Source organism: Bactrocera neohumeralis, chromosome 2, assembly GCF_024586455.1.
Source record: "Bactrocera neohumeralis isolate Rockhampton chromosome 2, APGP_CSIRO_Bneo_wtdbg2-racon-allhic-juicebox.fasta_v2, whole genome shotgun sequence".
NCBI classification, from domain to species: Eukaryota; Metazoa; Arthropoda; class Insecta; order Diptera; family Tephritidae; genus Bactrocera; species Bactrocera neohumeralis.
Window position 1 is genome coordinate 56827672 of NC_065919.1, and position 22531 is coordinate 56850202.

The window sequence follows — 22531 nt, forward strand, 5'->3', positions numbered from 1 at the left end:
TATACGTAATGGTGATTTTCGTACCAAATGCTGTATGTGTGTTGCTGATTTTCTGCTTTCACATTATTTTTATTTCTTTTCACTGCTTTTCAGAAAACACTGGTGGTCTATGCTACCGCAAATATATCCACACATATGGATATACATAGTACATACATACATACATACATATGTATGTATCTGCGTACTCTTGCATGTTGCGCCTGCATGTCGATTTCGACTCCGACGCACAGCAGAGCACCGCACAGCACAGCGCAACATTAAATTGCAATCTTAGAATTTTGCTGCTTTTTCGCGCATGCAACTATCTGCGCTGCTTAACGTTTGTTGTTCTTGTTATTGTTGTTGTTTATATGTGCCGCATATTTGCTTTCTTATTTATTGGCCGACCGCCTTTGAAATGTGCTACACTGCGGCGGTTGGCTGTCGCTCGAGCTATTTTACAGTTCACTTGTCGCATTTTGCAATGCAAATGTGTATGCATGTATATATGTATGTATGTATGTATATGTGTATGTATTAATCTACAAATATATGTATGTGTGTATGTATATCTATTTATTTGTGCCATCTTTCGAGTAATTATTTTTTAATGGCAATTGCAAAGGATCGCTGTACTGTGTGTTGTTGTTGTTTTTATTATTGTGGCGTGCATGTTGTGTTCTGCAGCTGAAGCGCTGATTTGTTAAATGCTCAAATTATTTATTACAATGAAATTACTTTATGCCAGCACAATGCCAAAGCCATTCATTTCGTAACGGTTTATGGTGGTTTGTAATGCATAAAATAATTTAGTATGAGCTAAACGACATTGTTGCTGTTTAATGGCTTTCATTCAACCGAAATATGCATAGCGAACACTTGACACTTTTTTTTATTCTCTGTATTAAATAATCATATGTTATACATACATAATATAGATGTGCATACCGGCAGACCCGGTCCCCGAAGTCCTTTTCCTAAGTGCTAAATTTTTTTCGAAAATATATTCTGCTTCAACCGATGACTACTACTTAGTGGGAGACTTTCAGTAGTGTCTTACAATTTACACGAATTTTGTAATATTGCAAAAGGTGGCAACACTTTTATCTTCTTTATTGGCGTAGACACCGTTTACGCGGTTATAGCCGAGTTTACAACAGCGCGCCAGTCATTCTTCCTTTTCGCTGTTTGGCGCCAATTGGGTACTCCAATTTTAGCCAGGTCCTTCTCCAACTGCTTTTTTCACATTGGAAAGGTGGCAACTCTATTCCTTAAAAATACCAATTATGTGGCGAATAAAACCACAATAATATTTACAGATTATTTAAAGTCAAAAAATTTTTGTTGGCGTCTGTAAAGAAGTGTTAATTAAAAATATTACTCGTATTTCAATACTCCTCACATTATATACTTGTTTCACTTTCTAAACTTGAATTTTTTCATTTAAAAATCATAAACCGTATTTAAACCCTGTTTTGCCAACAGTTTAAGTTCCATAATAAACTATAGCAATGTTATTCTTAGACTTAGAAATCTGTTACAAAAAGTTAACTGTAATTGCAAACTTATATTACATATATGACCTGGTCTACGAAAAGGGAAACGTAAAACTTTTTGGATTCTATCAAAGTTATCTGTATGCATCCGAATTAAAAGTCGATGTTTTTTGAGACCTAAAAGTTTTTCCATTATAATTACATATCCAATGGAGTGACCTGGTTCTTCCATAAAGATGCTGCTCCCCCATACAAGATAAAATCAGCCAACGTGCGAAAACTTTTTGGATTCCAGCTATCGATTGAAAGACAATTCTCATTTAAATTCATTGGACTTCCATTGAAGAAAATTGCCTGTTAAATACCCCACAGAAATTTGGAGAATTTCAAAAAATCTTTGAGAGCTTGTGTGAAAGCTACAGATGACCATTTTGAATAGAATTTTGTATATCGCTGCTCAAACTTTATTCAATGTATTATTAGTTTATTTTTATAACGGCCTGAATTTGTAACAGAACTTAGTAATATACATTAGACGTCTCAAAAAATTTTTGATAAGCTCAAGGCGATTTGTAAGCGTCTTACTATCCAGCATATAGTCAATTTTAGGTATCACAACGGGCCCTCGTTCAATTACACAGTACAACAGCTAATCTGGGGGGTGAGAAATTCCAAGTCAGGGTGATGGTACTAGGTCAGTATAGTAAAACCCTCAAAGGGTTTGGCGTTCGTATGTGTCAGTTTTTTTTATGACCTTTTAAATTTTTTCCTTATCTTGATGTTTTTCGCTTAGTTGTAACATTTTGGCAAAAACGTAGTTTAACATAACTCGCGAACCACTTGTCCGATTTTGATGAAACAAATTTAGAAAAATTAAGAATTACAATTTCTATTTGTTTTTATTCAAAAAAGTGTCATTTATCGCCTTTTTTTTTATAAATTTTCCCCAATAACTCCAGACTTCTGGCCATAAACTACTAAAAAAATAAAGTAAACATTTTTATAATTTTTTATTTTTATTTTATTTATTTATTTTTATTTATTTTAATAAATATTGCCTAGACTTTTTTTTTCTTTAACTAAGCGAAAAAACATCAAGATAAGGAGAAAATTTAAAAGGTCATAAAAAAAAACTACACATGACATAGTTTTGAAATCCATACGTAACATGGGATAGCAAGACCCTCAACCTCACATAAGAGTTCTTAGCAGATCTATGGCATAATTTCACCGGAAAAAATGTGAATTTCTACAAATCTTTTCATCACAACTTGATCAATACAATTTCAATTAAACGAGACATGTTTTAAATTATTATTAAAATGGCATGTCTTCTATTTCGAAGCCGATCCAATGCGTTTTAGAAACATGTTTCGAAGTGTTAACCAATCCTACGGGATCATTTATTTCAAATTCAACCGATAAAAAAATAAAAGAAGTACATTTTTTGAAGAACATTTTGAAGATTCCTTAAAGTGGCGTTAGCTTTTGTTTTTGATTACCAGCACTACCGAAATCTTCGCGTAGCTTTTGGATATGAAAATATTGTTTCTCAAAATCCAATAGGAGACGGTTTTTAATATGTATTCATCGATTATAACTAAAGACCTTCACTAAAACTACGGGAAAAGTTAGAAAATATACCGGTAAAACTTGCAAGATAAAGTGTTAATATCCTTTGAGAATAGCCAAATCTGTTTGTAGAGTTCCAGAGAGACAAGATTCTTAAAGAAAGCTCTCTGCTCCTAACGCCAATTACATATGTAAAATATCAATTGAATATAATTTTTGGTCAAAGACTGTGCTTGTAACTGTCTCAAAACTCACTGAATCGTTTGATAAAATGGCTACTATGCCACTCCTTTGTAATAAAAATCCAAATAGATTAATGGATTTGGCACAAAACAGTTATCTTCTAACAGTCATCCTTGGCACTGACCAACAGTAAGTAAATAAGCTAGAAACTAATTCTGCTTTAATGTTTATCACCTCTCCAAATGCGAACTTTTTTGGTCGCCACTGTAGTCACCTTACGAACAGCAACGCAAATATGCAAATAGCCAACCGATTTCCCTATAAAGAATGCCAAATGACTTTGCTTGGATAAACTAATCATAAATAAACGAAAAATTATATAGCAACACCTACACATATGTATGGAGATTTTTACATACATATATACACACATACAGCCATATTTATTTGGTATGCAATCAAATAAAATATTTTGCTGCTTTGACATTTGGCTGGTATGTATAAGCATACAGTTATTTATAACCAAAAAAAATTAATAAATATAAAATGAGTAAAAATAACTGTACAAACGAAGGTGGTGCCATTGCCGAGCCTTCACTGGCCGCGTCTAAACAACAACAAGCGTAAAATGCAAAATTCAGAAACCGAAATATTGTTTTTACCAAAAATATTTTAACATTGAATCATCGTTCAATTAATTGCGGCGCCATTTTTCCTAGCATTTTTTAATAAGTGAAAAATTGGAGAAGAAAACATCGCAATAAAGGCAGACATTAATTAAATGGTATTAGAGCTGATAAAATATGCAAGAAAAGCAATATTTAATATATTTCGCACTCATATTCTTAAAAAAATGAATTCAATATTTATTTATTGAAATTTACTCGAAAAAAAAGAACTTAAATATTAATTATTAATATTAATTTTCGTTGCATAAAATTTTATAATGTATACTTAAAAATAATTTTATTTTATAATCTTAAAAATGTATCAAATTTAAATAATTATAATTTATTTTTTATTTCTATTTTTTGCAGCCGAAGTCAAAATGCCCAGCGGTAAAGTTGACAAGCCTGTCATTCAAGACAATCGTGATGGTACAGTGTCAATCAAATATGAACCCAAGGAGGAGGGCACACACGAGCTGGTCGTGAAATACAATGGCGAGCCCGTACAAGGTAATTACAACTATTATATTTATTTGTATGGGGTGATCCATTTCGACCTAGGGAACCCATTTTTTTTTTAAGAAAAAAACACAGAATCTTCAAATTTAATGGGGAATGTTTATCATTCGAAAGAACATTCATTGCATTTATTTTTTTGTTGGCTGCGGCTACGACTCAGATGGTCCATCCGTTGAGTCCAATTTTCTATGACTCGTTCGAGCATTTCGACTGGTAACTGACGAATGACACGCAATATGTTTTGCTCCGAGGCCTGAATCATAGCGGGATTGTCCGCATAGACTTTAGATTTTACATATCCTTACAGGAAAAAGTCTAACGGTGTGATAGCATACGATATTTGTGGCCAATCGACCGGCCCAAAACGTGAAATTATCTGCTCACCGAAGTGTTCGCTCAATAAATCCATTTATTGATACGATGTGTATCAAGTGGCGCCGTTTTGTTGAAACCAAATGTCCCCGAGATCACGAGCTTCAATTTCAAGCAATTTCAATTGACGGTTAGAGAAATATGGACCGATGATTCCACCGGCCACCAAATCGTTGTTTTTACTGGATGAAATGACAGCTCTTGAATCTTTTGAGGTTGCTCTTCGTCCCAAATGCAGCAATTTTGCATATTTATGTACCCATTGACACAGAAATGGACCTCATCTCTGAACAAAATTTAACCCGAAAACATCGGACCTTCTTGAAACTTTTCAAGAGCCCTCTAGCAAAGCGATGTCGCTTGGGAAGGTCGAGCGGCTTCAGTTTTTGCATAAGCTGTATTTTGTACGCTTTCAATTTAAGATTTCGATGAAAAATGCGCCAAGTCGTTCCATACGTCAGTCCGAGTTACTGCGAACAGTTCTGAATCGACTCTCTACGGTCTTCGTGTACACTATCAGCTACGGCTGATATATTTTCTTCTCTGCGTGCTGGACGTGGTCTTTTCGGTGATCTTGGGTAATTGGACATCCGCCACTGTGCTCAACAACTAGTGCTGTGCCCATCCACTTTATGAAGCGATCTTGGTTCTTAAATTTTTCTTCCGCGAAGATGCTAACTTTTGGTTGCATGGGTACGTCAATAAACAAAATTGTCGGATTTGGAGTAATGATAATCCATAAGTCATTGTGAATACGGCGTTATATCCTCAAAAAGTTAGGCGCTACAATTAGTGGTCGAAAATTAGACCTCTCGACTGGTATTTATTCAAGCCAGCCATGCCTAGAACCAATTTTAAAACAAAATAGCAAACCCTTAACTTTGTAATGAAGCTAAATTAATGGCTATATAATTAAATTATATGCATGGTATTTCTTCTTGAAAACTAGATGTCTAAACAAACTTTGTATAGAAATATAGAGCTCATAAAATCCCATAAACATCAAAAGTTATTTTACGTTGGTTTATTAAGCGTTTCCTTTACTTCTACTTTTACGGTTTGGCCGAAACTAATTTCTCACACTCAATACATTTCCAGGTTCACCTTTCAAATTCCACGTTGATTCCATTACATCTGGTTATGTGACTGCCTACGGACCAGGTCTGACCCATGGTGTTACCGGTGAGCCCGCTAACTTTACCATTTCAACTAAGGGCGCCAGCGCTGGTGGACTCACCATGGCAGTGGAGGGACCCAGCAAGGCTGATGTAAGTGTACACAACAACAAATCTAACTTAACCGTTATTTGTATCAAGCCATATACATATAATTGTTATTAACACCATAATATTTTCCTCCAACACAGATCAACTACCATGACAACAAAGACGGTACGGTGTCGGTACAATATCTGCCCACTGCCCCTGGTGAATATCAAATCTCCGTACGTTTCGGTGACAAACATATCAAGGGTTCACCGTACTTTGCCAAAATCACCGGTGAGGGTCGCAAACGTAATCAAATTTCGGTCGGTTCCTGTTCGGAGGTCACCATGCCCGGTGAGATTACCGATGATGATTTGCGCGCATTAAACGCTTCCATACAAGCGCCAAGTGGTTTGGAGGAACCTTGTTTCCTTAAGCGCATGCCTACCGGTAACATTGGTATCTCGTTTACACCACGTGAGATCGGTGTGCATATGGTGTCGGTGAAGCGCATGGGCACACATATTACCAACTCGCCATTCAAGGTCGATGTTTGCGAACGCGAGGTGGGCGATGCAAAGAAAGTTAAGGTTTCCGGTACGGGTTTGACGGAGGGTAAAACACACACTGAGAATGTTTTCGCCGTGGATACACGCAATGCCGGTTATGGTGGTCTGTCCGTATCAATTGAGGGTCCTAGCAAAGCGGAAATCCAATGTACCGATAAAGATGATGGTACCCTAAATATTTCATACATGCCCACGGAGCCAGGCTACTATATTGTGAATCTGAAATTCGCCGATCATCACGTCGAAGGCTCACCGTTCACTGTAAAGGTCACTGGTGAGGGTAGCAATCGCAAACGTGAGAAGATCCAACGTGAACGCGATGCTGTGCCGGTGACCGAGATCGGCAGCAAGTGCAAGTTGACTTTTAAGATGCCCGGTATCACATCGTTCGACCTAATGGCCTGTGTAACTTCGCCAAGCAATGTGACTGAAGATGCCGAGATTCAAGAAGTTGAGGATGGACTCTACTCAGTGCATTTTATACCGAAGGAGTTGGGCGTACACACCGTTTCCGTGCGCTACAAGGACATGCACATCCCCGGCTCACCGTTCCAGTTTACAGTAGGTCCTTTACGCGATTCTGGCAGCCATTTGGTTAAGGCCGGCGGTTCGGGCTTGGAGCGCGGTATCGTTGGCGAATCAGCTGAGTTCAATGTATGGACACGTGAAGCTGGTGGTGGTTCGCTGGCCATCTCCGTAGAAGGTCCCAGCAAAGCTGAAATCGACTTTAAAGATCGCAAGGATGGTTCATGCGATGTCTCCTATAAGGTAACCGAGCCCGGTGAATATCGTATCGGCTTGAAATTCAATGATCGCCACATACCTGACTCACCATTCAAAGTATACATTTCCCCCGACGCCGGTGATGCGCACAAATTGGAAGTGCAACAGTTCCCACAAGGTGAGCATACAACAACAAAACTAAAAATGTGTAAAAAATATTTAACACTCACTCACTTTTAAACTAAACAGGCAACATCCAAGCCGATGCTCCCTATCAATTCATGGTACGTAAGAACGGCGCCAAGGGCACACTCGACGCCAAGATCGTTGCACCATCTGGCACCGACGACGATTGCTTCATTCAAAGCATCGACAGCGAAATGTATTCGGTACGTTTCTATCCACGTGAGAACGGCATTCATGCCATACACGTCAAGTTCAACGGCGTACACATACCCGGTTCACCATTCAGAATCAAGGTTGGCAAGGATGTGGCCGATCCAGCTGCCGTACACGCCACCGGCGCCGGTTTGGATGAAGTAAAGACTGGCCACAAGGCCGACTTTATTATAAACACCTGCAATGCCGGTGTCGGCACGCTAACCGTTTCGATTGACGGCCCCTCAAAGGTTGCCATGGACTGTACCGAAGTGGAGGAGGGCTACAAAGTGCGCTACACACCACTGTTGCCGGGCGATCACTATATTTCAATCAAATACAATCACATGCATATTGTCGGCTCACCGTTCAAGGTGAACTGTATCGGTGAGTACACTAACTAACAAGTCGAAATGACAATATCAACTCTCGAGTTTACAATTTTTTTACACATTTTCAATTTCATTCCTTAGGCGACAAACTGGCCGATGAGGGCGCACAGGAAACCTCCACCGTGTCCGTTGAGACGGTACAGAAGCTGGCCAAGGGCGGCAAGAACGTCGGCGTACATATGCCCACCTTCAAATCGGACGCCTCCAAAATCACATCCAAGGGCATGGGCTTGAAGAAGGCCTATATGGGCAAGCAGAATAACTTCACGGTGAACGCCACAGATGCCGGCAACAACATGCTCTTCGTGGGCATGTACGGTCCGAAAGGTCCATGCGAGGAATTCAATGTCAAACACACCGGCCGCAACAATTTCAACGTGAACTATATGGTGCGCGATCGCGGTCAATATATACTAATAGTCAAATGGGGCGAAGAACATATTCCCGGCTCCCCATTCCAAATCGATGTCTAGGCTAGATGATCAAAGTGTTAAAGTGCCTTACGAACGGTGCAATTATCATTATTATTATTATGATTTTTTTTAATAGAAACATAAAGCAGACGCACAAGTAAAACTGAAAAACAAAAACAACAACATACCCTGCAGCGTTAGCGTGCATATATGTATGTATTGTACGAGTATGTAGCAGTAAAGTCTAAAAGAAATTTATCATTTACCCATCATAAATACATAGCAAAAAACATTATCAGCCGCTGGTAAAAGCGCATGGGTTCGACGAAGTTTGTAGCACAAATTCAAATTTCAAAAAAGAAATCTCATTTCTATAAATTCTGTTTTTTGTTTTGTATTTTCTTCGCGCTTTTGTATTGCCTTTGGAAATTATTTCTATTAAAGCATACATATCTATTTATTAAGTTAACTGGAATCTTCAAAAAGTCTATGTAAATAAAATTCGGACAATTCATTAATTAGACGAATAAACCATAAAAAATATATAGTAAAAGAAAAAATAACGAGATATTGCCATTTTTGGATAGCGAATACATTTTGTTGTTCCCAAAAAGAAAGTTAAAAATAAAAATAAAGTAAAAAATCTTGCTGCTTTGTGAAATTAAACGTAATGATTATAAATGTTACGTAACGTATGTCCTATTTCATTGCTTATTTATAATGAGAGTAATTGTTTTTTAAGATAATAATTTACATAAATGTTCGAGCTGAGTAAATACTTTTTATTATCCATTGAATAATATTATATTATATTATTATTATTATTATTACTATTATTATGTACGTGTTGTTTTTTATTTTATTTTCAACAAATCATTTGAATTAAAGGAAAATAAACTTGCAAATAATAATAAAAAAATTTAAAAATTTAATTTTGCGTTGATTATTTGTGTACTACACTGTGTGGTATTTCTCCAACTGAAATAATAGGTGCTTTTTTAATAAAGGGCGATCCATTTCGAGATTCACTATATTTTTAAAGAAAAAACCCAGAAACTTCAAATTTAACGTGGAATGTTTATTATCATTCGAACGAACATTCTTTGGCATTTATTTTTTGAATATTGTCTCTTTCAAATGTTGACAGCGGCTACGTCTCAGATGGTCCAACCATTGAGTCCAATTTTCGATGACTCGTTTTGAGTAAATCAGAGATTCATACACACATATGTAAGTATGTGCATGTACATGTACATATGTAAACGCAACTTAATAGTTCTAGAAAATAATACAATTGTTTCTTGAGTATATTCACGTACCATTCTAGCATAATATTCCCAGAGTGCATTCTTTTTAGTTGTTGTGCATTCTCTCGCAAAGAGTGCAATGTTTGCAAAAGTACGCGAACGCTAAGTAGCAACAAACCGGCAGACAGAAAAACAGCTGATTATTTGTTTACTGCTAAGAAATAGTTGAAATTTGTTTCGTGACAATTTACTATCCATAACGGTATTGTGCTTTAAGTGATAAAACTTAAACTTAAATGGACTGGGTTAGAAAGCCTCATATACTCAACATAACCATAAATAATTGTTGTTATAAACATAACAATTTTTTGTTATCCTTCAACAGGTGCAGCTGCAAGCAAGTCGTGAGGAAATTGTCGTATTTCTTTAAATATGAAGATGAGACCGCGGAAAGCTTTACGTGTGTGTATTTCGGCCACGCAATGAAGTGGTAAGTGGTTATTTTAAAAGATATGCTGAGAGATAAACTCTTATGTTTTCTATTAAAATATAAGAACTCAATAGCAACAGCAGAATGAACAGCGTAATGCTGCTCCCCAATATTGTGTTGAAGTTGTTGTGGTTGTAGGTGCAGCGTGGAATTCTTGGCTGGATTAAATAAAAAAAATATTTAGGTACCTTTTATTTAAGCATAAGAGACTACCGCACCCACTTTAAAATAAGATCGTTAGGAAGGAATAGCTTAGTTCGTATGTAACCGAACATTTTGTACTCTCGCAATTTGCAAATTTCAAATTCGGAGAAATACCTTGATTGTTCAACGAAATCGTGAATGAATTACTATAAAATTCGTAACCTATTAACTAACATATACGAGTATTATAGCTCATAGACTCACTTAGCTTTCTTGCTATATTTTACTTTCTATCAGCAAAAATTACATAAAACTCAACCGAAGAGGTTAATTTTAATATCTTGAGTTTTTTTCACGTCAATCAGAGAACCGGAATTGGTTATAGATGGGATTTGAGGTGTGAAACAATTTCTAGACCAATTTCATTCATACAAGTATTCATAATTTTTAATTTCTCCACATTTTGACCAATCTAAACGGTTTAAACTTTAAAGTCAAGTAGAAAGACGAAAAACAATGGATAGGGTTTATTGAGGACAGAAAAAGTCTGGGCTGATTGCATTAATTTTAGACATTGCTCATGTTTGCTTAAAGATTTGGTTCCACGTAATTTTGTGAAGATAACTTAGCTACATATTCGACATAACGAAAGTCTTTAAGTATATGGGAGACGAAATAATTCGTAGACTAATTTCACATATTTTTATTATTAAACTGTACTATATCCGATATTCAGTTAATTTTGCTAAGATATATTGCATATTGGCCGATATAAAAGGTATTAAGCCATTAAGGGGAAGATAGTTGAAGTAGAGACCCGATTTTATCTATTTTTGGCATTACTGCATACTATAAACAGAGAAAAATATTCTCTGAGTTTCATTAAGATACCATCACCAAAGCAGTAAAGTCAACCGGATGTTTGAAAATCTTGATATTAGATATATGAAGTGTAAAGGTAAATGGGGGTTAAGGAAACTATTGACCCGATTTCATTCATTTTTGACATACGAGCATACCATTACTAGGTTAGGATCCTCTCCGAATTTTGTATATCTCACACATTGAATGATATTGAAAATTTAGCCATAAGCACTCAGATCCATTGGTGTTGGATTTGCACACTGTAAAATGAAGGAAATAGCAGGAAAATGGGCGTGGTTGTATTCCGATTTCGCCCATTTCCACCACTGTCAAGAATATAATGTTATGTCCATATAATTCTTCAGATACGTTCTTAAAGCCTACACCATCTTCTTCAGATTAAATGCTCAGAGTGCATTTTTATATAGTTTGTATCCCAAAAGTGGACGTGGTTTCAATCATTTAATCCATTTTAAACAGTCAAGAACAATAAAATTTGTTCAGAGCAAATTTGGCGGAAATTTTACAATGGTATGTAAGATATGAATATTTATATCTTAATTTGGTGCTTAGTTATAAGACCTTATAAGATTTCGTTTAAAGGGTCAGTAGGGTAATCTGGCCTGTTTTTTGACATTTTTTTTCGTAGAAATTTTTATTCTATAATAGAATTTTTTTTCACATATCATAAGGTATATCGTAGAGTATATAAACAAATTTTTTCGGAATTTTTTGATGACATCTGTCGGAGAAATGGCTGGGTGAATGAGATGCGTTTTTTCACTGGCGGACACGATTTCTCATGTTTGGATCATCTGAAACACAAAAACCCAATTTATTCTTAAAAAGTACGTGAATGGTTATCGTCCCTACTAGAATCATGAAAAAAATGTTGATAAAAAATAATTAACGTTGTTTTTTTTCAATTTTCCACATGTTTTTTTTACATAAATTTTGTCATAACATAGTTAATAAATTATAAAAATATATTATAGGGACGATAGCCAGGCGTTTTGTGAACATTTAAAAACAAAAATTAAACAAATCTGTTGATTAGTTCGACCGGAATCATGTCCGCCATCTTAAAAAAGTGTGCTTTGAGAAAAACGCGTTTAAAGTTTGAGGTGTGCACACCGAGCGCTCCGAACGTCGAGCGGTATTATTATTTTTTGGCCTTTTTCGAAACCTTCCAATGGTGGTGGTGGGTTTCTACATTACTTCTAGAAAAGGTTACCCTACTGACCGGTTAATGGCATTTTGAGGGCGTGGCAATAGGCCGATTTCGCCAATCTATAATACCAACTTCCCTTGGGAGCTAAGAAACATACCATAAGTAGCAAATAACATCACGTCATCTCAATTTTTACTCAAGTTATAGCTTGCACGGGCAGACGGACGGACAGACAATCACTCTCAACTCAACTCGTCTTGCTATTCTGATTTTTTATACACTTATAGATAACTCTTTAGCTATCTCGAGTTTCAGATCACCGATTACACTTTAGATAGTCAAATTAGTGATTTTTGTAACGTTTGTCGAACTCAATATTCAATATTCTTAATATGTCTTTTATTATGTATGAAAAAAAAAACACTTAACACATTTTTTATTAATCAAACAATTCAATACTCATGGGTTATTTAAAAGACTTTAGAGTTTGTATAGCAAATAAGACAAAACAAGAGTGCAACTAAACTAAGGTTAATATAAAATGTGGTAAAATCACTTTACACTACATTGCTGTCGTCCTGTTGTTCAGATTCATGCAGTTCACCGCAACGCCCAGCCTTTTGCAGTGGATCTTCATCGCTTTCTGAACTCGAGAGCTCGGTCTCAGGTGGACAATAATATATGGTGGAAGTTTTTGGAAATGTCAGACGCCCAATATGGTACTTAAAAAATCTGCGTGCATGCTTTTCTCCAACAATACTGCTCATAAGTTCTTTAGTTACTTGGAAATCGCCATCCATTGAACGCGCCTTACGTTGCGGAGTATATAGCATTATTCGATTTGCTTTTACGGCGCTTTCAAGTGTAGTATTCGAAATGTTGGAACGATAGTCCATTGTTTTATTATTCTTCATGAACCGCCTTTGTTTACGACGTGGTTCGGTAACGGCATGACGCACCCCTATTTTAGAAGTTGCTTTGGTAGGTGTAGCATGTTCTTCTGCAGGAGGAGATAATACGATTAACTCTTTAGCAGTTGCAGCACCAGGAATTGCTGTTGAACTGAAAGCATTTTTAAATTGTGTCGTCATCTTAGGAGTTGCTTCTGAAGAACTTGTTGAACTCTCTTCAATAGGTGACAGATGGCTAGTGGTTTTCTTGCGCAACGTATGCTGTTTATTTTCTATGCAAGACGTTGCAGTAGGTGAGCACTCAAAATTTTCTTCTACAACTGGTACACGGCTTGGTAGTTGCTTACGCGCAGCAGCAGTATTAAGCGCAGTTGAATTGCAAATATTTTCCGAATGCGCAAGAAAAGTGTTCTCTTTCGCTTCATCGCGCTTTCCATCGAATTTTTTCAAACAACTTTGCTTCTTAATTGATTTGGATTGAGTTTTATTTTTCCTCTCCGCTTTCTTTATTGTTTTTACAGTTGACGCAGATTCTTTTACTTTCTTATTTCGAGAACTTCCAACTAACTTAAATAAGTTGTTATTTGTGCTTTCCGACGAAGTACATGGTTGCGATTTGGATGAGTTGTATTTGTCATTGTTTTGTTTGAGAGTTTTTAAAGATAGTGCTTTAGCTTTTTTAATATCGTTTTCAAATGTTGTGTTATATTCTGAGGAACTATTTTCATTTTTTTGTGTTTTATCGACACTTTTTGATTTGATTGATTTCGCATTTCTTATTTTATTTGTATTTAGTAGTGATAACGCCTTCTCGGCAGCCGTGCGTTTTGTAGTGATCCTAGATGGTGCTGTATTGGGAATATTACTTTTTACGGCCTTGGATTTTGTTGGTGTTTCGTACACATTTTCTATCATGGACGTCAATCTATTTCTAATGTTGAAAATATATTATTATGTAAATATTTATATATATATATATTTTTAAATAAATCTTACCTTTTCTCTTTTTGTAGTAAAGGTTCTTCCACCGTAGCCATGGTGAGAAATCTGTTTTGGGATTCTCTCACTGGTGACATATCCCGCTTCAAAAATCCCCCTTGGAAATCACAATCGGAATCCGAACTAGAACTGTCCTGCTGTGTACAATGATGCTTTTTACTTTTATTTTCAGAAAAAACGGTTAACTTTCCGTGTTGTTTGTCAATAATTTCTGGTTCTTCGGTACTTGACATTTTCCAATATTTTGAAGTTTTAATTGAATTTAATTGATATTTGCAACAATTGCAATTATGTAGCTTGTGCGGTTTTGGTTCAACAAAAATTCCATGTGTGCAGTAAGATGTTTGATAATTTTTACATTTTTTAAAACACTGCTTATATTTAGGTTTTCGCATGTGATGGCACTTCTGTACAGATCGTACATAGCGATCGTCTTCACAAGACAATGATGAATCAGTATCAGAAGTTGATTGTATCTTAGTTTTAGAAATATGTAAACTATGCTGTCGGCGCATCCATCCACCAACTTCTTTTTCAATACGTACAGAATCAAATGTGTTCATAACTTTTTCCAGACCTGTTTTCTTTAATTTTAACTCATGCTCTTTTAATATGGGACGGGTTGAATTTAAAATATCTTGAATTTCCTCCGATTCCATTATAAAAGTCGTCTTTTCTTGCTCTGATGACTGATTCATTAGATTGTGATATTCGATATCCTCAAGATCTTCCACTTCCTCTGCTTCATCTGCGTCATCATTGGAGGAATCGTCGTCAAACTCTTTATCAAGTGAATTCACATCGTAAACTTCTCCATCGTCCCGTTCAGCTAAATTCTACAATAACAAAATCTTATATATTTTGGTACAAGGTGGAAAATGATATTACGCACTTCTAAAAAACTACTCCACCAAGTGCAGCGTCGATACTCCAATTCTTCCAGAGCATTTTCATTAAAAATTAAACGACTCATTCTATGAATCAAAACAAATAGATTTTCCAAATAATAACTTTGTAATACTTCGTATAGGAAAGTACACTGTTTCGGTATTTTTTCAAATTTATAAAATGATGCGCGCTAATAGAGATGCCACTATTTGCAATTTTGTTGTGTTATACTGTTATAAACTATTTATTATACTTTGAATCACGGTAGAGGAGTACCATGCTTGGATTAATATTGCAATATTCTTATGGCTATGAAATTAATATAACTTCAATTCAATCAAACAAAATATGACATCGAGTCCAACATATGTATTATTCGAGTTAAGTTGTATGTATGCTTTTGTAGGAGTTCGTTCACATTTGCTTACACTTTGCCAAACCAAATTGCGAAAAGCAACATAAACTTTGTTTATTTGCTTATATCTTAAAATACGAAATTTCAAGCAAAGCAAGGACAGCTGTTTCTGAATCGTCTACAATTCTTGTTGGAAAATTGCTTTATTCGATTCGATTATAATAAATGGAAATATGTGAAACGAAGCGATAACCCGAACAAGAATGTGTTGCCATACTGTTTATCAAGAGAATGTTTACTTTTTTCTTTTTTTTATTTGGTAACGTTGGCAACTAGGTATATTTGGGTTAGTGTATACAGTCAGCTGATTAATGCAATTGAAACGTGCAATTCCCAAATACAATGCTTAGTAGCAAATAAGCTTTTGAAAATACTATCAAAAATAATTTATAGTTAATGACATCCTGAAAATATATTTTAATAAGCTGCACAAAGTCATGTAAAATTAGAAATTTAACTGTTCAGAACTGATATCAGTAAGGATTGTGTTTGATTTTGGTCTTGAACTATACATTTGTGGCTCGTCCTATTTATTTACTTAAAGTAAAATAAAATATTAAAAATATATATTTTATTTAATAATGTGGCACTTACGACGTTTTTTCACGCAATTCGCTGAAGAAATCAGCGCACCTACCGATTTAATTAGCTGCTTGCAGCAAACGCCTCAGAAAATACATAACAGTTTTGGCGGTTATCGTAATCTCGATAGTTTAACATGGCTACACAATGCAGCCCCATGTTTTCCGCTTCGCGGTGAACAAATTCAAATAATTCATGAGCCGCATCACTTCTATGAAACGCTAGTGCAACGTAGCGCGGCAGCTCGAGAGCGTATTGTACTAGCCAGTTTATATCTGGGTACAGGTCAATTGGAAAACGCTTTCGTACAAACATTACGTAGCAGCTTACAACAACAATCCTCACTGCATGTCAATGTACTATTGGACTTTACGCGCGGTACACGAGGGGAAGTCAACTCCAAAACGATGCTGTTGCCGCTTTTACGAGATTTTGGCGACCAGATGAGATTATCACTTTATCATACACCAGACTTACGTGGTATGACAAAAAGATTAGCTCCACCACGTTGGAATGAGCTACTCGGGCTGCAACACATGAAAGTTTATCTCTTCGATGACGCTGTTCTTATATCGGGAGCGAATTTGTCAAATGATTATTTCACGAATCGTCAAGATCGTTATATACTCATTGAAGATAAACCACTTGCAGATTTTTATGCACAGTTTATTGCTAGAGTGCAAGAATTTAGTTTGGCTGTCAATAAAAATGCACAGGAAGAATTGCATAAAGATGGAAAAATTCTACCATATGAAGGTGTAAAAGAAGAATTCATTATGCATGCAAAACAGCGTATATCTGATTTTATGAAGGATACCTACATTCAACAGCAGAAAATAGTGGAGGAACAGAAAGGTTTTGAAACATCTTTTATTATATAAGAACTTTGACGTAAAATCTTTTAATTTTATTTTAGGTGCTGATACATGGATATTCCCGCTGGTTGAAATGGGTCAAATAGGTATTCACCACGACAGCCTTGTGACTAAGCAACTCCTATCATCGCCAATTGAAGGTTCCCGCCTGAAACTTGCCACCGGTTATTTTAATTTAACTCAGGAATACATGGATACCTTGGCTAGTAATTGTTTGGCTCAGTGCAGTATTCTAATGGCCCATCCTAATGTATGCCCATCTTATAATTTCTATTTATCAGTCGATTTTATATATTGATACGGTTTATTTCTTCTTAAGGCAAACGGGTTTCAAGGTGCTAGTGGTCCCGCTGGTGGCATACCGGCGGCATATACATTAATAGCAAAGAAGTTTTATGAAAACCTTGTGCAGCTGAAGCAAAATCATCGTGTGAACTTCTTTGAGTATGAAAAAGATGGTTGGACCTATCACGCCAAAGGATTATGGTAAAAACTAAAATCATAGAAATCAAAAAGTTTGTGTGTAGAAATAATAAAAAAATATTTTAGGTATTATCTGCCAGACACTTCATTTCCTAATGCTACACTGATTGGCTCTTCAAACTTTGGCGAACGTTCTGTGAATCGAGATCTTGAAACACAGGTGTGCCTCGTTACCACAAACGATGGATTGGCAGAACGTTTACAAGGCGAAGCAGACCGACTGTTTAGTTCTTCAAGTACTGCAGAGAATGAAATTACCTCAAGACCTGTACCTCATTGGGTACAAGCCGTAGTTAAAGTATTTAGAAATTTCTTTTAAGTGGTGTCTAATGTCTGTGACAGACATGTGGTAACAGGCAGAACTGAAACTGGGAACAACTTTAAGTTAAGGAGTGTGAATTTAAAAGCCACCCTCAAATTTACAAAACAAAATATTTCTTTGCTAAATTTTATTTTTTTGGAAGATTTGAGGATAAGTTAGTTTTATCTCCGATATTATCTATTTTTGTACTATGTGTATAGTCTTTATTGGAGTTAGTTGCACAACAAACATGTTGGATTTAGAAAATTTTTTCGAAATATTTTAATATACTACAATATTTCTTTTTAAATATGGTTTTCTTATATACGGTTTCAAATGTCTGTTTATATTTATGGAGTTTGTATGTCAAAAAGCTCAAATTTAATACTTATATGAAAAAATAAATTACTACAATTTTAATTGCCACATACATTTATATTTGTAAATTATGCTATATTGCGACTTAAGAAAAGAAAATTGCTATAGCAATGACTACATATACTCTTGCATTTTAAATTTTATGAAATTCATAATTTAACATAAATTGATATATAGAATCGATACCTTTTAACTATCGATTTAACTGATTTTCGATAAGTTCCTCTAATTGTAATAGATTTGAAATGGTAAAAGATGCTAAACACAGCTGTGAAACTGAGGCTGCCATTATTACAGAAAAGGTTTTGTAATTGCATTCGGTGGAAGGGAAATATATTTAATTAAAATATTTATATGTTTGGTTGTTAAGTTGAAAGTTTTATCACGCTTATTCCCTATACATTTATTTTGCTTTTAAGATACTTTCATTTCTACTCAAATGAAAAATTAATATGGCAGCACTGGCTGTGAAGCAACATAAAAGAAACTGAAAAAATGTCTCGAAAGCGATTGCAAGATCGGCTATAGCGGCATTTTGCTAGTTTGATTTGCGTTGTTCGGTTGGTTAGTTTATATTGTTTGGTACGGTAGTGCGCGTAATTAAAGTTGCGAGAACGTTATATACATCGTTTTCGAAAATATTAATCGGATTTTGATAGTATTTCTTCATTTGAATCTTAAATAATCCAATTCAGGTAATTGTGTAAAAGAAATGTTGGCCAGAGAGGTTTTAAATCTTATTAGAATTATAGTTTAAAACGAAATAGGTTCCCTTGCAAAAGTGCACGCATAACGGTATATACGAAAGAAGTGCGAAAATAAAAATAAACTGAAAAGGAACTTATTGCAAAGTGGTTTGAATTATGGATTCTGGAACTTTATTGGCACAATATCATTCGGATTGTTTAAGTGAAAGTGTTTCGTGAAATGAAAGTAATATTCAATCGTCATAATCGCAAAAACAATATTAGTGTAATATATGAACATATACACGATGCAAAATTCAAAGTTCCCTCATTAATACTAACATCAGATCGGAATCATTGCTAATACTATTCGATGTACATATGTATATAAACCTATTACTGGAACATCCTCTCAGGCGTAAAAAATATCAATAGAAAAAAATCAAATAAACAATTAAATCAAAGCTTTTGATAAAAAAAAAATTGTAATAAGAAATAGAAATACAAATTATAATAAAATTTGAACACTAATTGACTGCAATCTCAATATTTATTAACTGTCAATATTATAATTTAAAGTGAAAGAAATATAATCGTACGAATAATCTAACACTTAACACAGTTTTAAAATTTCCTAAAAATAATAATTAAATCACAGCTTAAAAACGCTTAAACGCTAGGCCCCTTTAATAAACATACTAGTGCATTTATTTAATTTAAGTTGTGTATAAATGTACAGATTTGTACATGCATTACACGCGCACATTTATGTTTTTTCTAAAGTAATGCTTAATACCCGCATATTGCTCACATATGTTTTGAAAAATACATTGTGACTTTAGTGTAGAAATAAGTACTTGTTTGTATACTGATTAAAAAAAGAAATTGTTTTCCTTCTGAGATGCATGTAAAATAAATGACATAAAATATGGAATTGTGGAATTTTTATGTTGCGCAGTTGCTAAGGATATGTGTAAAATAATAAAATAAGCAGCGACGATTAAGTACTCCACAATCCTATTCTTTTCAAAATAATATGCTAATCAAAATCATTTAACAATAAATCACAGTTCAAAAGAGTTGTAGTAGTAGATATTTTATGCACTAATAAACATATGTATTTTAATGTTAGTACTTCTACTCTTTTTATTACGGACTTAATTTTGTTAAGTACTGAATGCTTAACAATTGGCACAGAGTTAATTCGTGACTGGTGTTTCGTTTTTGTCTCTTGCATTCGATTAATTCTTACTAATTAAACATTTGTATTTCTTGCAGATTCGTTGCGGATCTTATGCGCTTACGCGGTGCTTTTGTTTACATTTACTAGTGCGGAATTGTGATTTTAAGCAAAATTTCAGTACTACGACACATTTATATATCAATTAATTTTTGACATCAAGCCAATATTTTGTAAGGGAACCGATAGATCAAATGTGCTATTGTTATCAAGACTTAATTAAAAAGCCAGTGTGCTTATAATAAATAGAAAATAAGTTTCACGCTGAAATAAATTACTTGATCAAATGAATCAAGTGACTAACGAATTTCGATCAAGTCAAGTCCACCTACGCATATAACAAAAATATATTTGTGACAACATCCGCTTACTACGAAACCGCTTTTGTGTAGTTTTACTAAGCTGTATTTGTGTGTGTTTGCTTTTGTCACAATTGATCGCATTTTTAATTGCAGCCATAATTTGCCAACATAAATTCAATTAAACTTACTAATTGCTCCGTTCGCCCAACCTTTGTTAAGTGAATATGTATGAGCTAGACGAAAGATAATTGCAAGTGTCACGCTACTTTATGAAAAAGGTCAATTACAAATAAAAAAAAATAACGTACATAACTACATACATATGTTTTTGTGTAAACATTTGTGTTAGTAAGTGCGCTTGTGCAAATTTTGTGTAAATTGAAAAAAAGAAAGTGCCGGGAAAATGTATATCAAACGCCCACCTATTAAAGAGCTCCATCCTAAAAGTAAAGTAAGTTGCTGTCAGGAGTCGAATTTAGTGTTGCTGCCTTGTGCTATGAGTAGAAAACATGGTGGTATAGGTGCACCAATGTATGTGACATTTTTGATATTGTGTTGCGCCAGTAATTTCGATCTTGCCAAAGCGCGGGCGTCTGGCACGGACCCTGCCGCCGCAGCAGATCTATCTGCTACGACGCTTACAGCAACAACTGCACATGCGAATCACAAGCAACATCATCGTAGTACCCTGCAATACGCACACAATAATTTTACCCATTTGCATGAAAGAAGTGCAACGGATTTTATGGCGGAAAAGGGTGGCGTTAGCGCTGGTAGCAGTATGCCAGATGTTGCGGTACCTTTGGCGGCGCGTACGCCAGATGCCCGAACAAATGCAGGTGAGTTTGATTGAATTTTATTATGTATTAATTATAACTCATTAGTAGCTAAGTTTCTGATCAAAATATGGGAAATTATATCGATAAGAAAATTAATAAGGTTGACTTAGAGTTAATTACCAATGTCGTTGAAAAATTAGAATACAAATAATATCCCCCCTCTATAGTAGTGTTAATTCATGAACTTCGCCAAAGTCAACCAGCTTTATGGCTATATAAAAATATTTTTATGCGCTTACACATGCGTGAAAGCAAGTGCATTACTAAAATAAACAAACAGTAACAATTGTGCGGTGCATCTAAGGTGTCAGTATATGTACATACAAGCAGATGTAATGCCTCAATTCAATCATGTTGCAGCTACTCGTGTACAAACATGGATTGCAGCAAGCATGTTGTAATTCCTTTTGCTATTCAGTTTTATTTTTTCACACTTCTCATACAAAATGCAACTGGGCAACAGCGCGACTACAACAGTCACAACAACAAAAACAATAAATACTACAACACAGCACAGGAAAACCGCTGGAATAATTGCTTTGTCATTTACTTTAAAATCGTGACGTGATCACGGCGATAATGCCAGGCAAAAGCCCCATGAACTGCAGCAATGCGTCGACGTACATAAATATCAAATCAAAATTGACAGGAAGGCAGAACGGCATGTAAAAATTTGTATATCTGTACTAACATACGTATGTATGTATGTATATATTGTGTGGTACCGACAGGTCAACCGAATGACTTAAAAAGTAGAAGAGGAACAAAAGTTGCTTAGGCGCCTCAAAAGTCGTATAAGCTGATTTACACGCATCCAAAGCAGGTGTACAGAGTAAGATTCTCCATGTTACATATTCAAAATAAGAACGGAAAATGTTAATCATATTATATTAAGATTTGAGTTCATGTGCCTGTGTGCGTTAATGCATTTGGGTAAAACATGCTGTCTTGCATTGCTAGTCTTAACTTCGACTTTCTTCAACAAATATTGAGTGCTCCATTTCTTTTACGAATTTCGGAGTGATATTGAGGCACATTTTTTCAAATACCTCTGCATATTAATGAATATATGTATGTATGTATTAAATGTCCTGACCGCCACTCAACGGATCGCGCAACACTTGTCGGTCGTTCTGTTATACAACCACATACAAACAAACATATTTCCATATGTATGTGTTTGCTTTGATTTCCTGGCTGCTTCAATATTATTAATATCATGGCTTTTGTTTCGGTAATTTAAT

At 35.2% G+C, this 22531-nt stretch overlaps 4 protein-coding genes and 1 long non-coding RNA gene across 10 annotated transcripts in view; 4 read left to right on the forward strand and 1 right to left on the reverse strand.

Annotated features, from left to right (window-relative positions):
• LOC126751522 (filamin-A) overlaps positions 1–8984 on the forward strand; it is a 115003-nt gene extending 106019 nt beyond the window's left edge. For all 6 annotated transcript variants that reach the window (XM_050461851.1, XM_050461847.1, XM_050461848.1 and 3 more), the window contains 5 exons: positions 4271–4411; positions 5891–6060; positions 6159–7467; positions 7539–8054; positions 8141–8984. In XM_050461851.1, the coding sequence (XP_050317808.1) occupies positions 4271–4411; positions 5891–6060; positions 6159–7467; positions 7539–8054; positions 8141–8532 (2528 nt within the window). In that variant the 3' untranslated portion in view covers positions 8533–8984. The remainder of the gene's footprint in view (positions 1–4270; positions 4412–5890; positions 6061–6158; positions 7468–7538; positions 8055–8140) is intronic.
• Positions 8985–9854: 870 nt separating this feature from the next.
• LOC126751790 (uncharacterized) lies at positions 9855–14193 on the forward strand. The gene is made up of 3 exons (XR_007665925.1): positions 9855–10024; positions 10105–10209; positions 14095–14193. It is a non-coding gene; the product is annotated as an uncharacterized LOC126751790 (long non-coding RNA).
• On the reverse strand, positions 12766–15357 carry LOC126751771 (uncharacterized). The gene is made up of 3 exons (XM_050462293.1): positions 15191–15357; positions 14296–15134; positions 12766–14230 (listed from the first exon to the last, which is right to left on the reverse strand). The coding sequence occupies exons 1-3, from the start codon at positions 15269–15271 to the stop codon at positions 12946–12948; spliced, it is 2205 nt and encodes a 734-aa protein (XP_050318250.1). The 5' UTR covers positions 15272–15357; the 3' UTR covers positions 12766–12945.
• A 79-nt stretch (positions 15358–15436) lies between these two features.
• Positions 15437–20911, forward strand: LOC126751773 (CDP-diacylglycerol--glycerol-3-phosphate 3-phosphatidyltransferase, mitochondrial). The gene is made up of 6 exons (XM_050462301.1): positions 15437–16077; positions 16177–17038; positions 17100–17308; positions 17378–17544; positions 17608–18915; positions 20185–20911. The coding sequence occupies exons 2-5, from the start codon at positions 16183–16185 to the stop codon at positions 17858–17860; spliced, it is 1485 nt and encodes a 494-aa protein (XP_050318258.1). The 5' UTR covers positions 15437–16077; positions 16177–16182; the 3' UTR covers positions 17861–18915; positions 20185–20911.
• LOC126751776 (uncharacterized) overlaps positions 20852–22531 on the forward strand; it is a 110057-nt gene continuing 108377 nt past the window's right edge. Inside the window, exon 1 of the mRNA XM_050462305.1 lies at positions 20852–21287. Within this exon, the coding sequence (XP_050318262.1) occupies positions 20852–21287 (436 nt within the window). The remainder of the gene's footprint in view (positions 21288–22531) is intronic.

Excerpts from the sequence above, each read along its gene's own strand:
- LOC126751771 (XM_050462293.1), bottom strand. The coding sequence starts at position 15,271 with ATGAGTCGTTTAATTTTTAATGAAAATGCTCTGGAAGAATTGGAGTAT. Across the intron at positions 15,135-15,190 it reads GGTGGAGTAGTTTTTTAGAA|AATTTAGCTGAACGGGACGA; the intron begins GTGCGTAATATC and ends TTGTTATTGTAG. Across the intron at positions 14,231-14,295 it reads TTACTACAAAAAGAGAAAAG|AAATAGATTGACGTCCATGA; the intron begins GTAAGATTTATT and ends TTTCAACATTAG.
- LOC126751773 (XM_050462301.1), top strand. The coding sequence starts at position 16,183 with ATGTGGCACTTACGACGTTTTTTCACGCAATTCGCTGAAGAAATCAGC. Across the intron at positions 17,309-17,377 it reads TTCTAATGGCCCATCCTAAT|GCAAACGGGTTTCAAGGTGC; the intron begins GTATGCCCATCT and ends TTTCTTCTTAAG. Across the intron at positions 17,545-17,607 it reads TATCACGCCAAAGGATTATG|GTATTATCTGCCAGACACTT; the intron begins GTAAAAACTAAA and ends AAAATATTTTAG.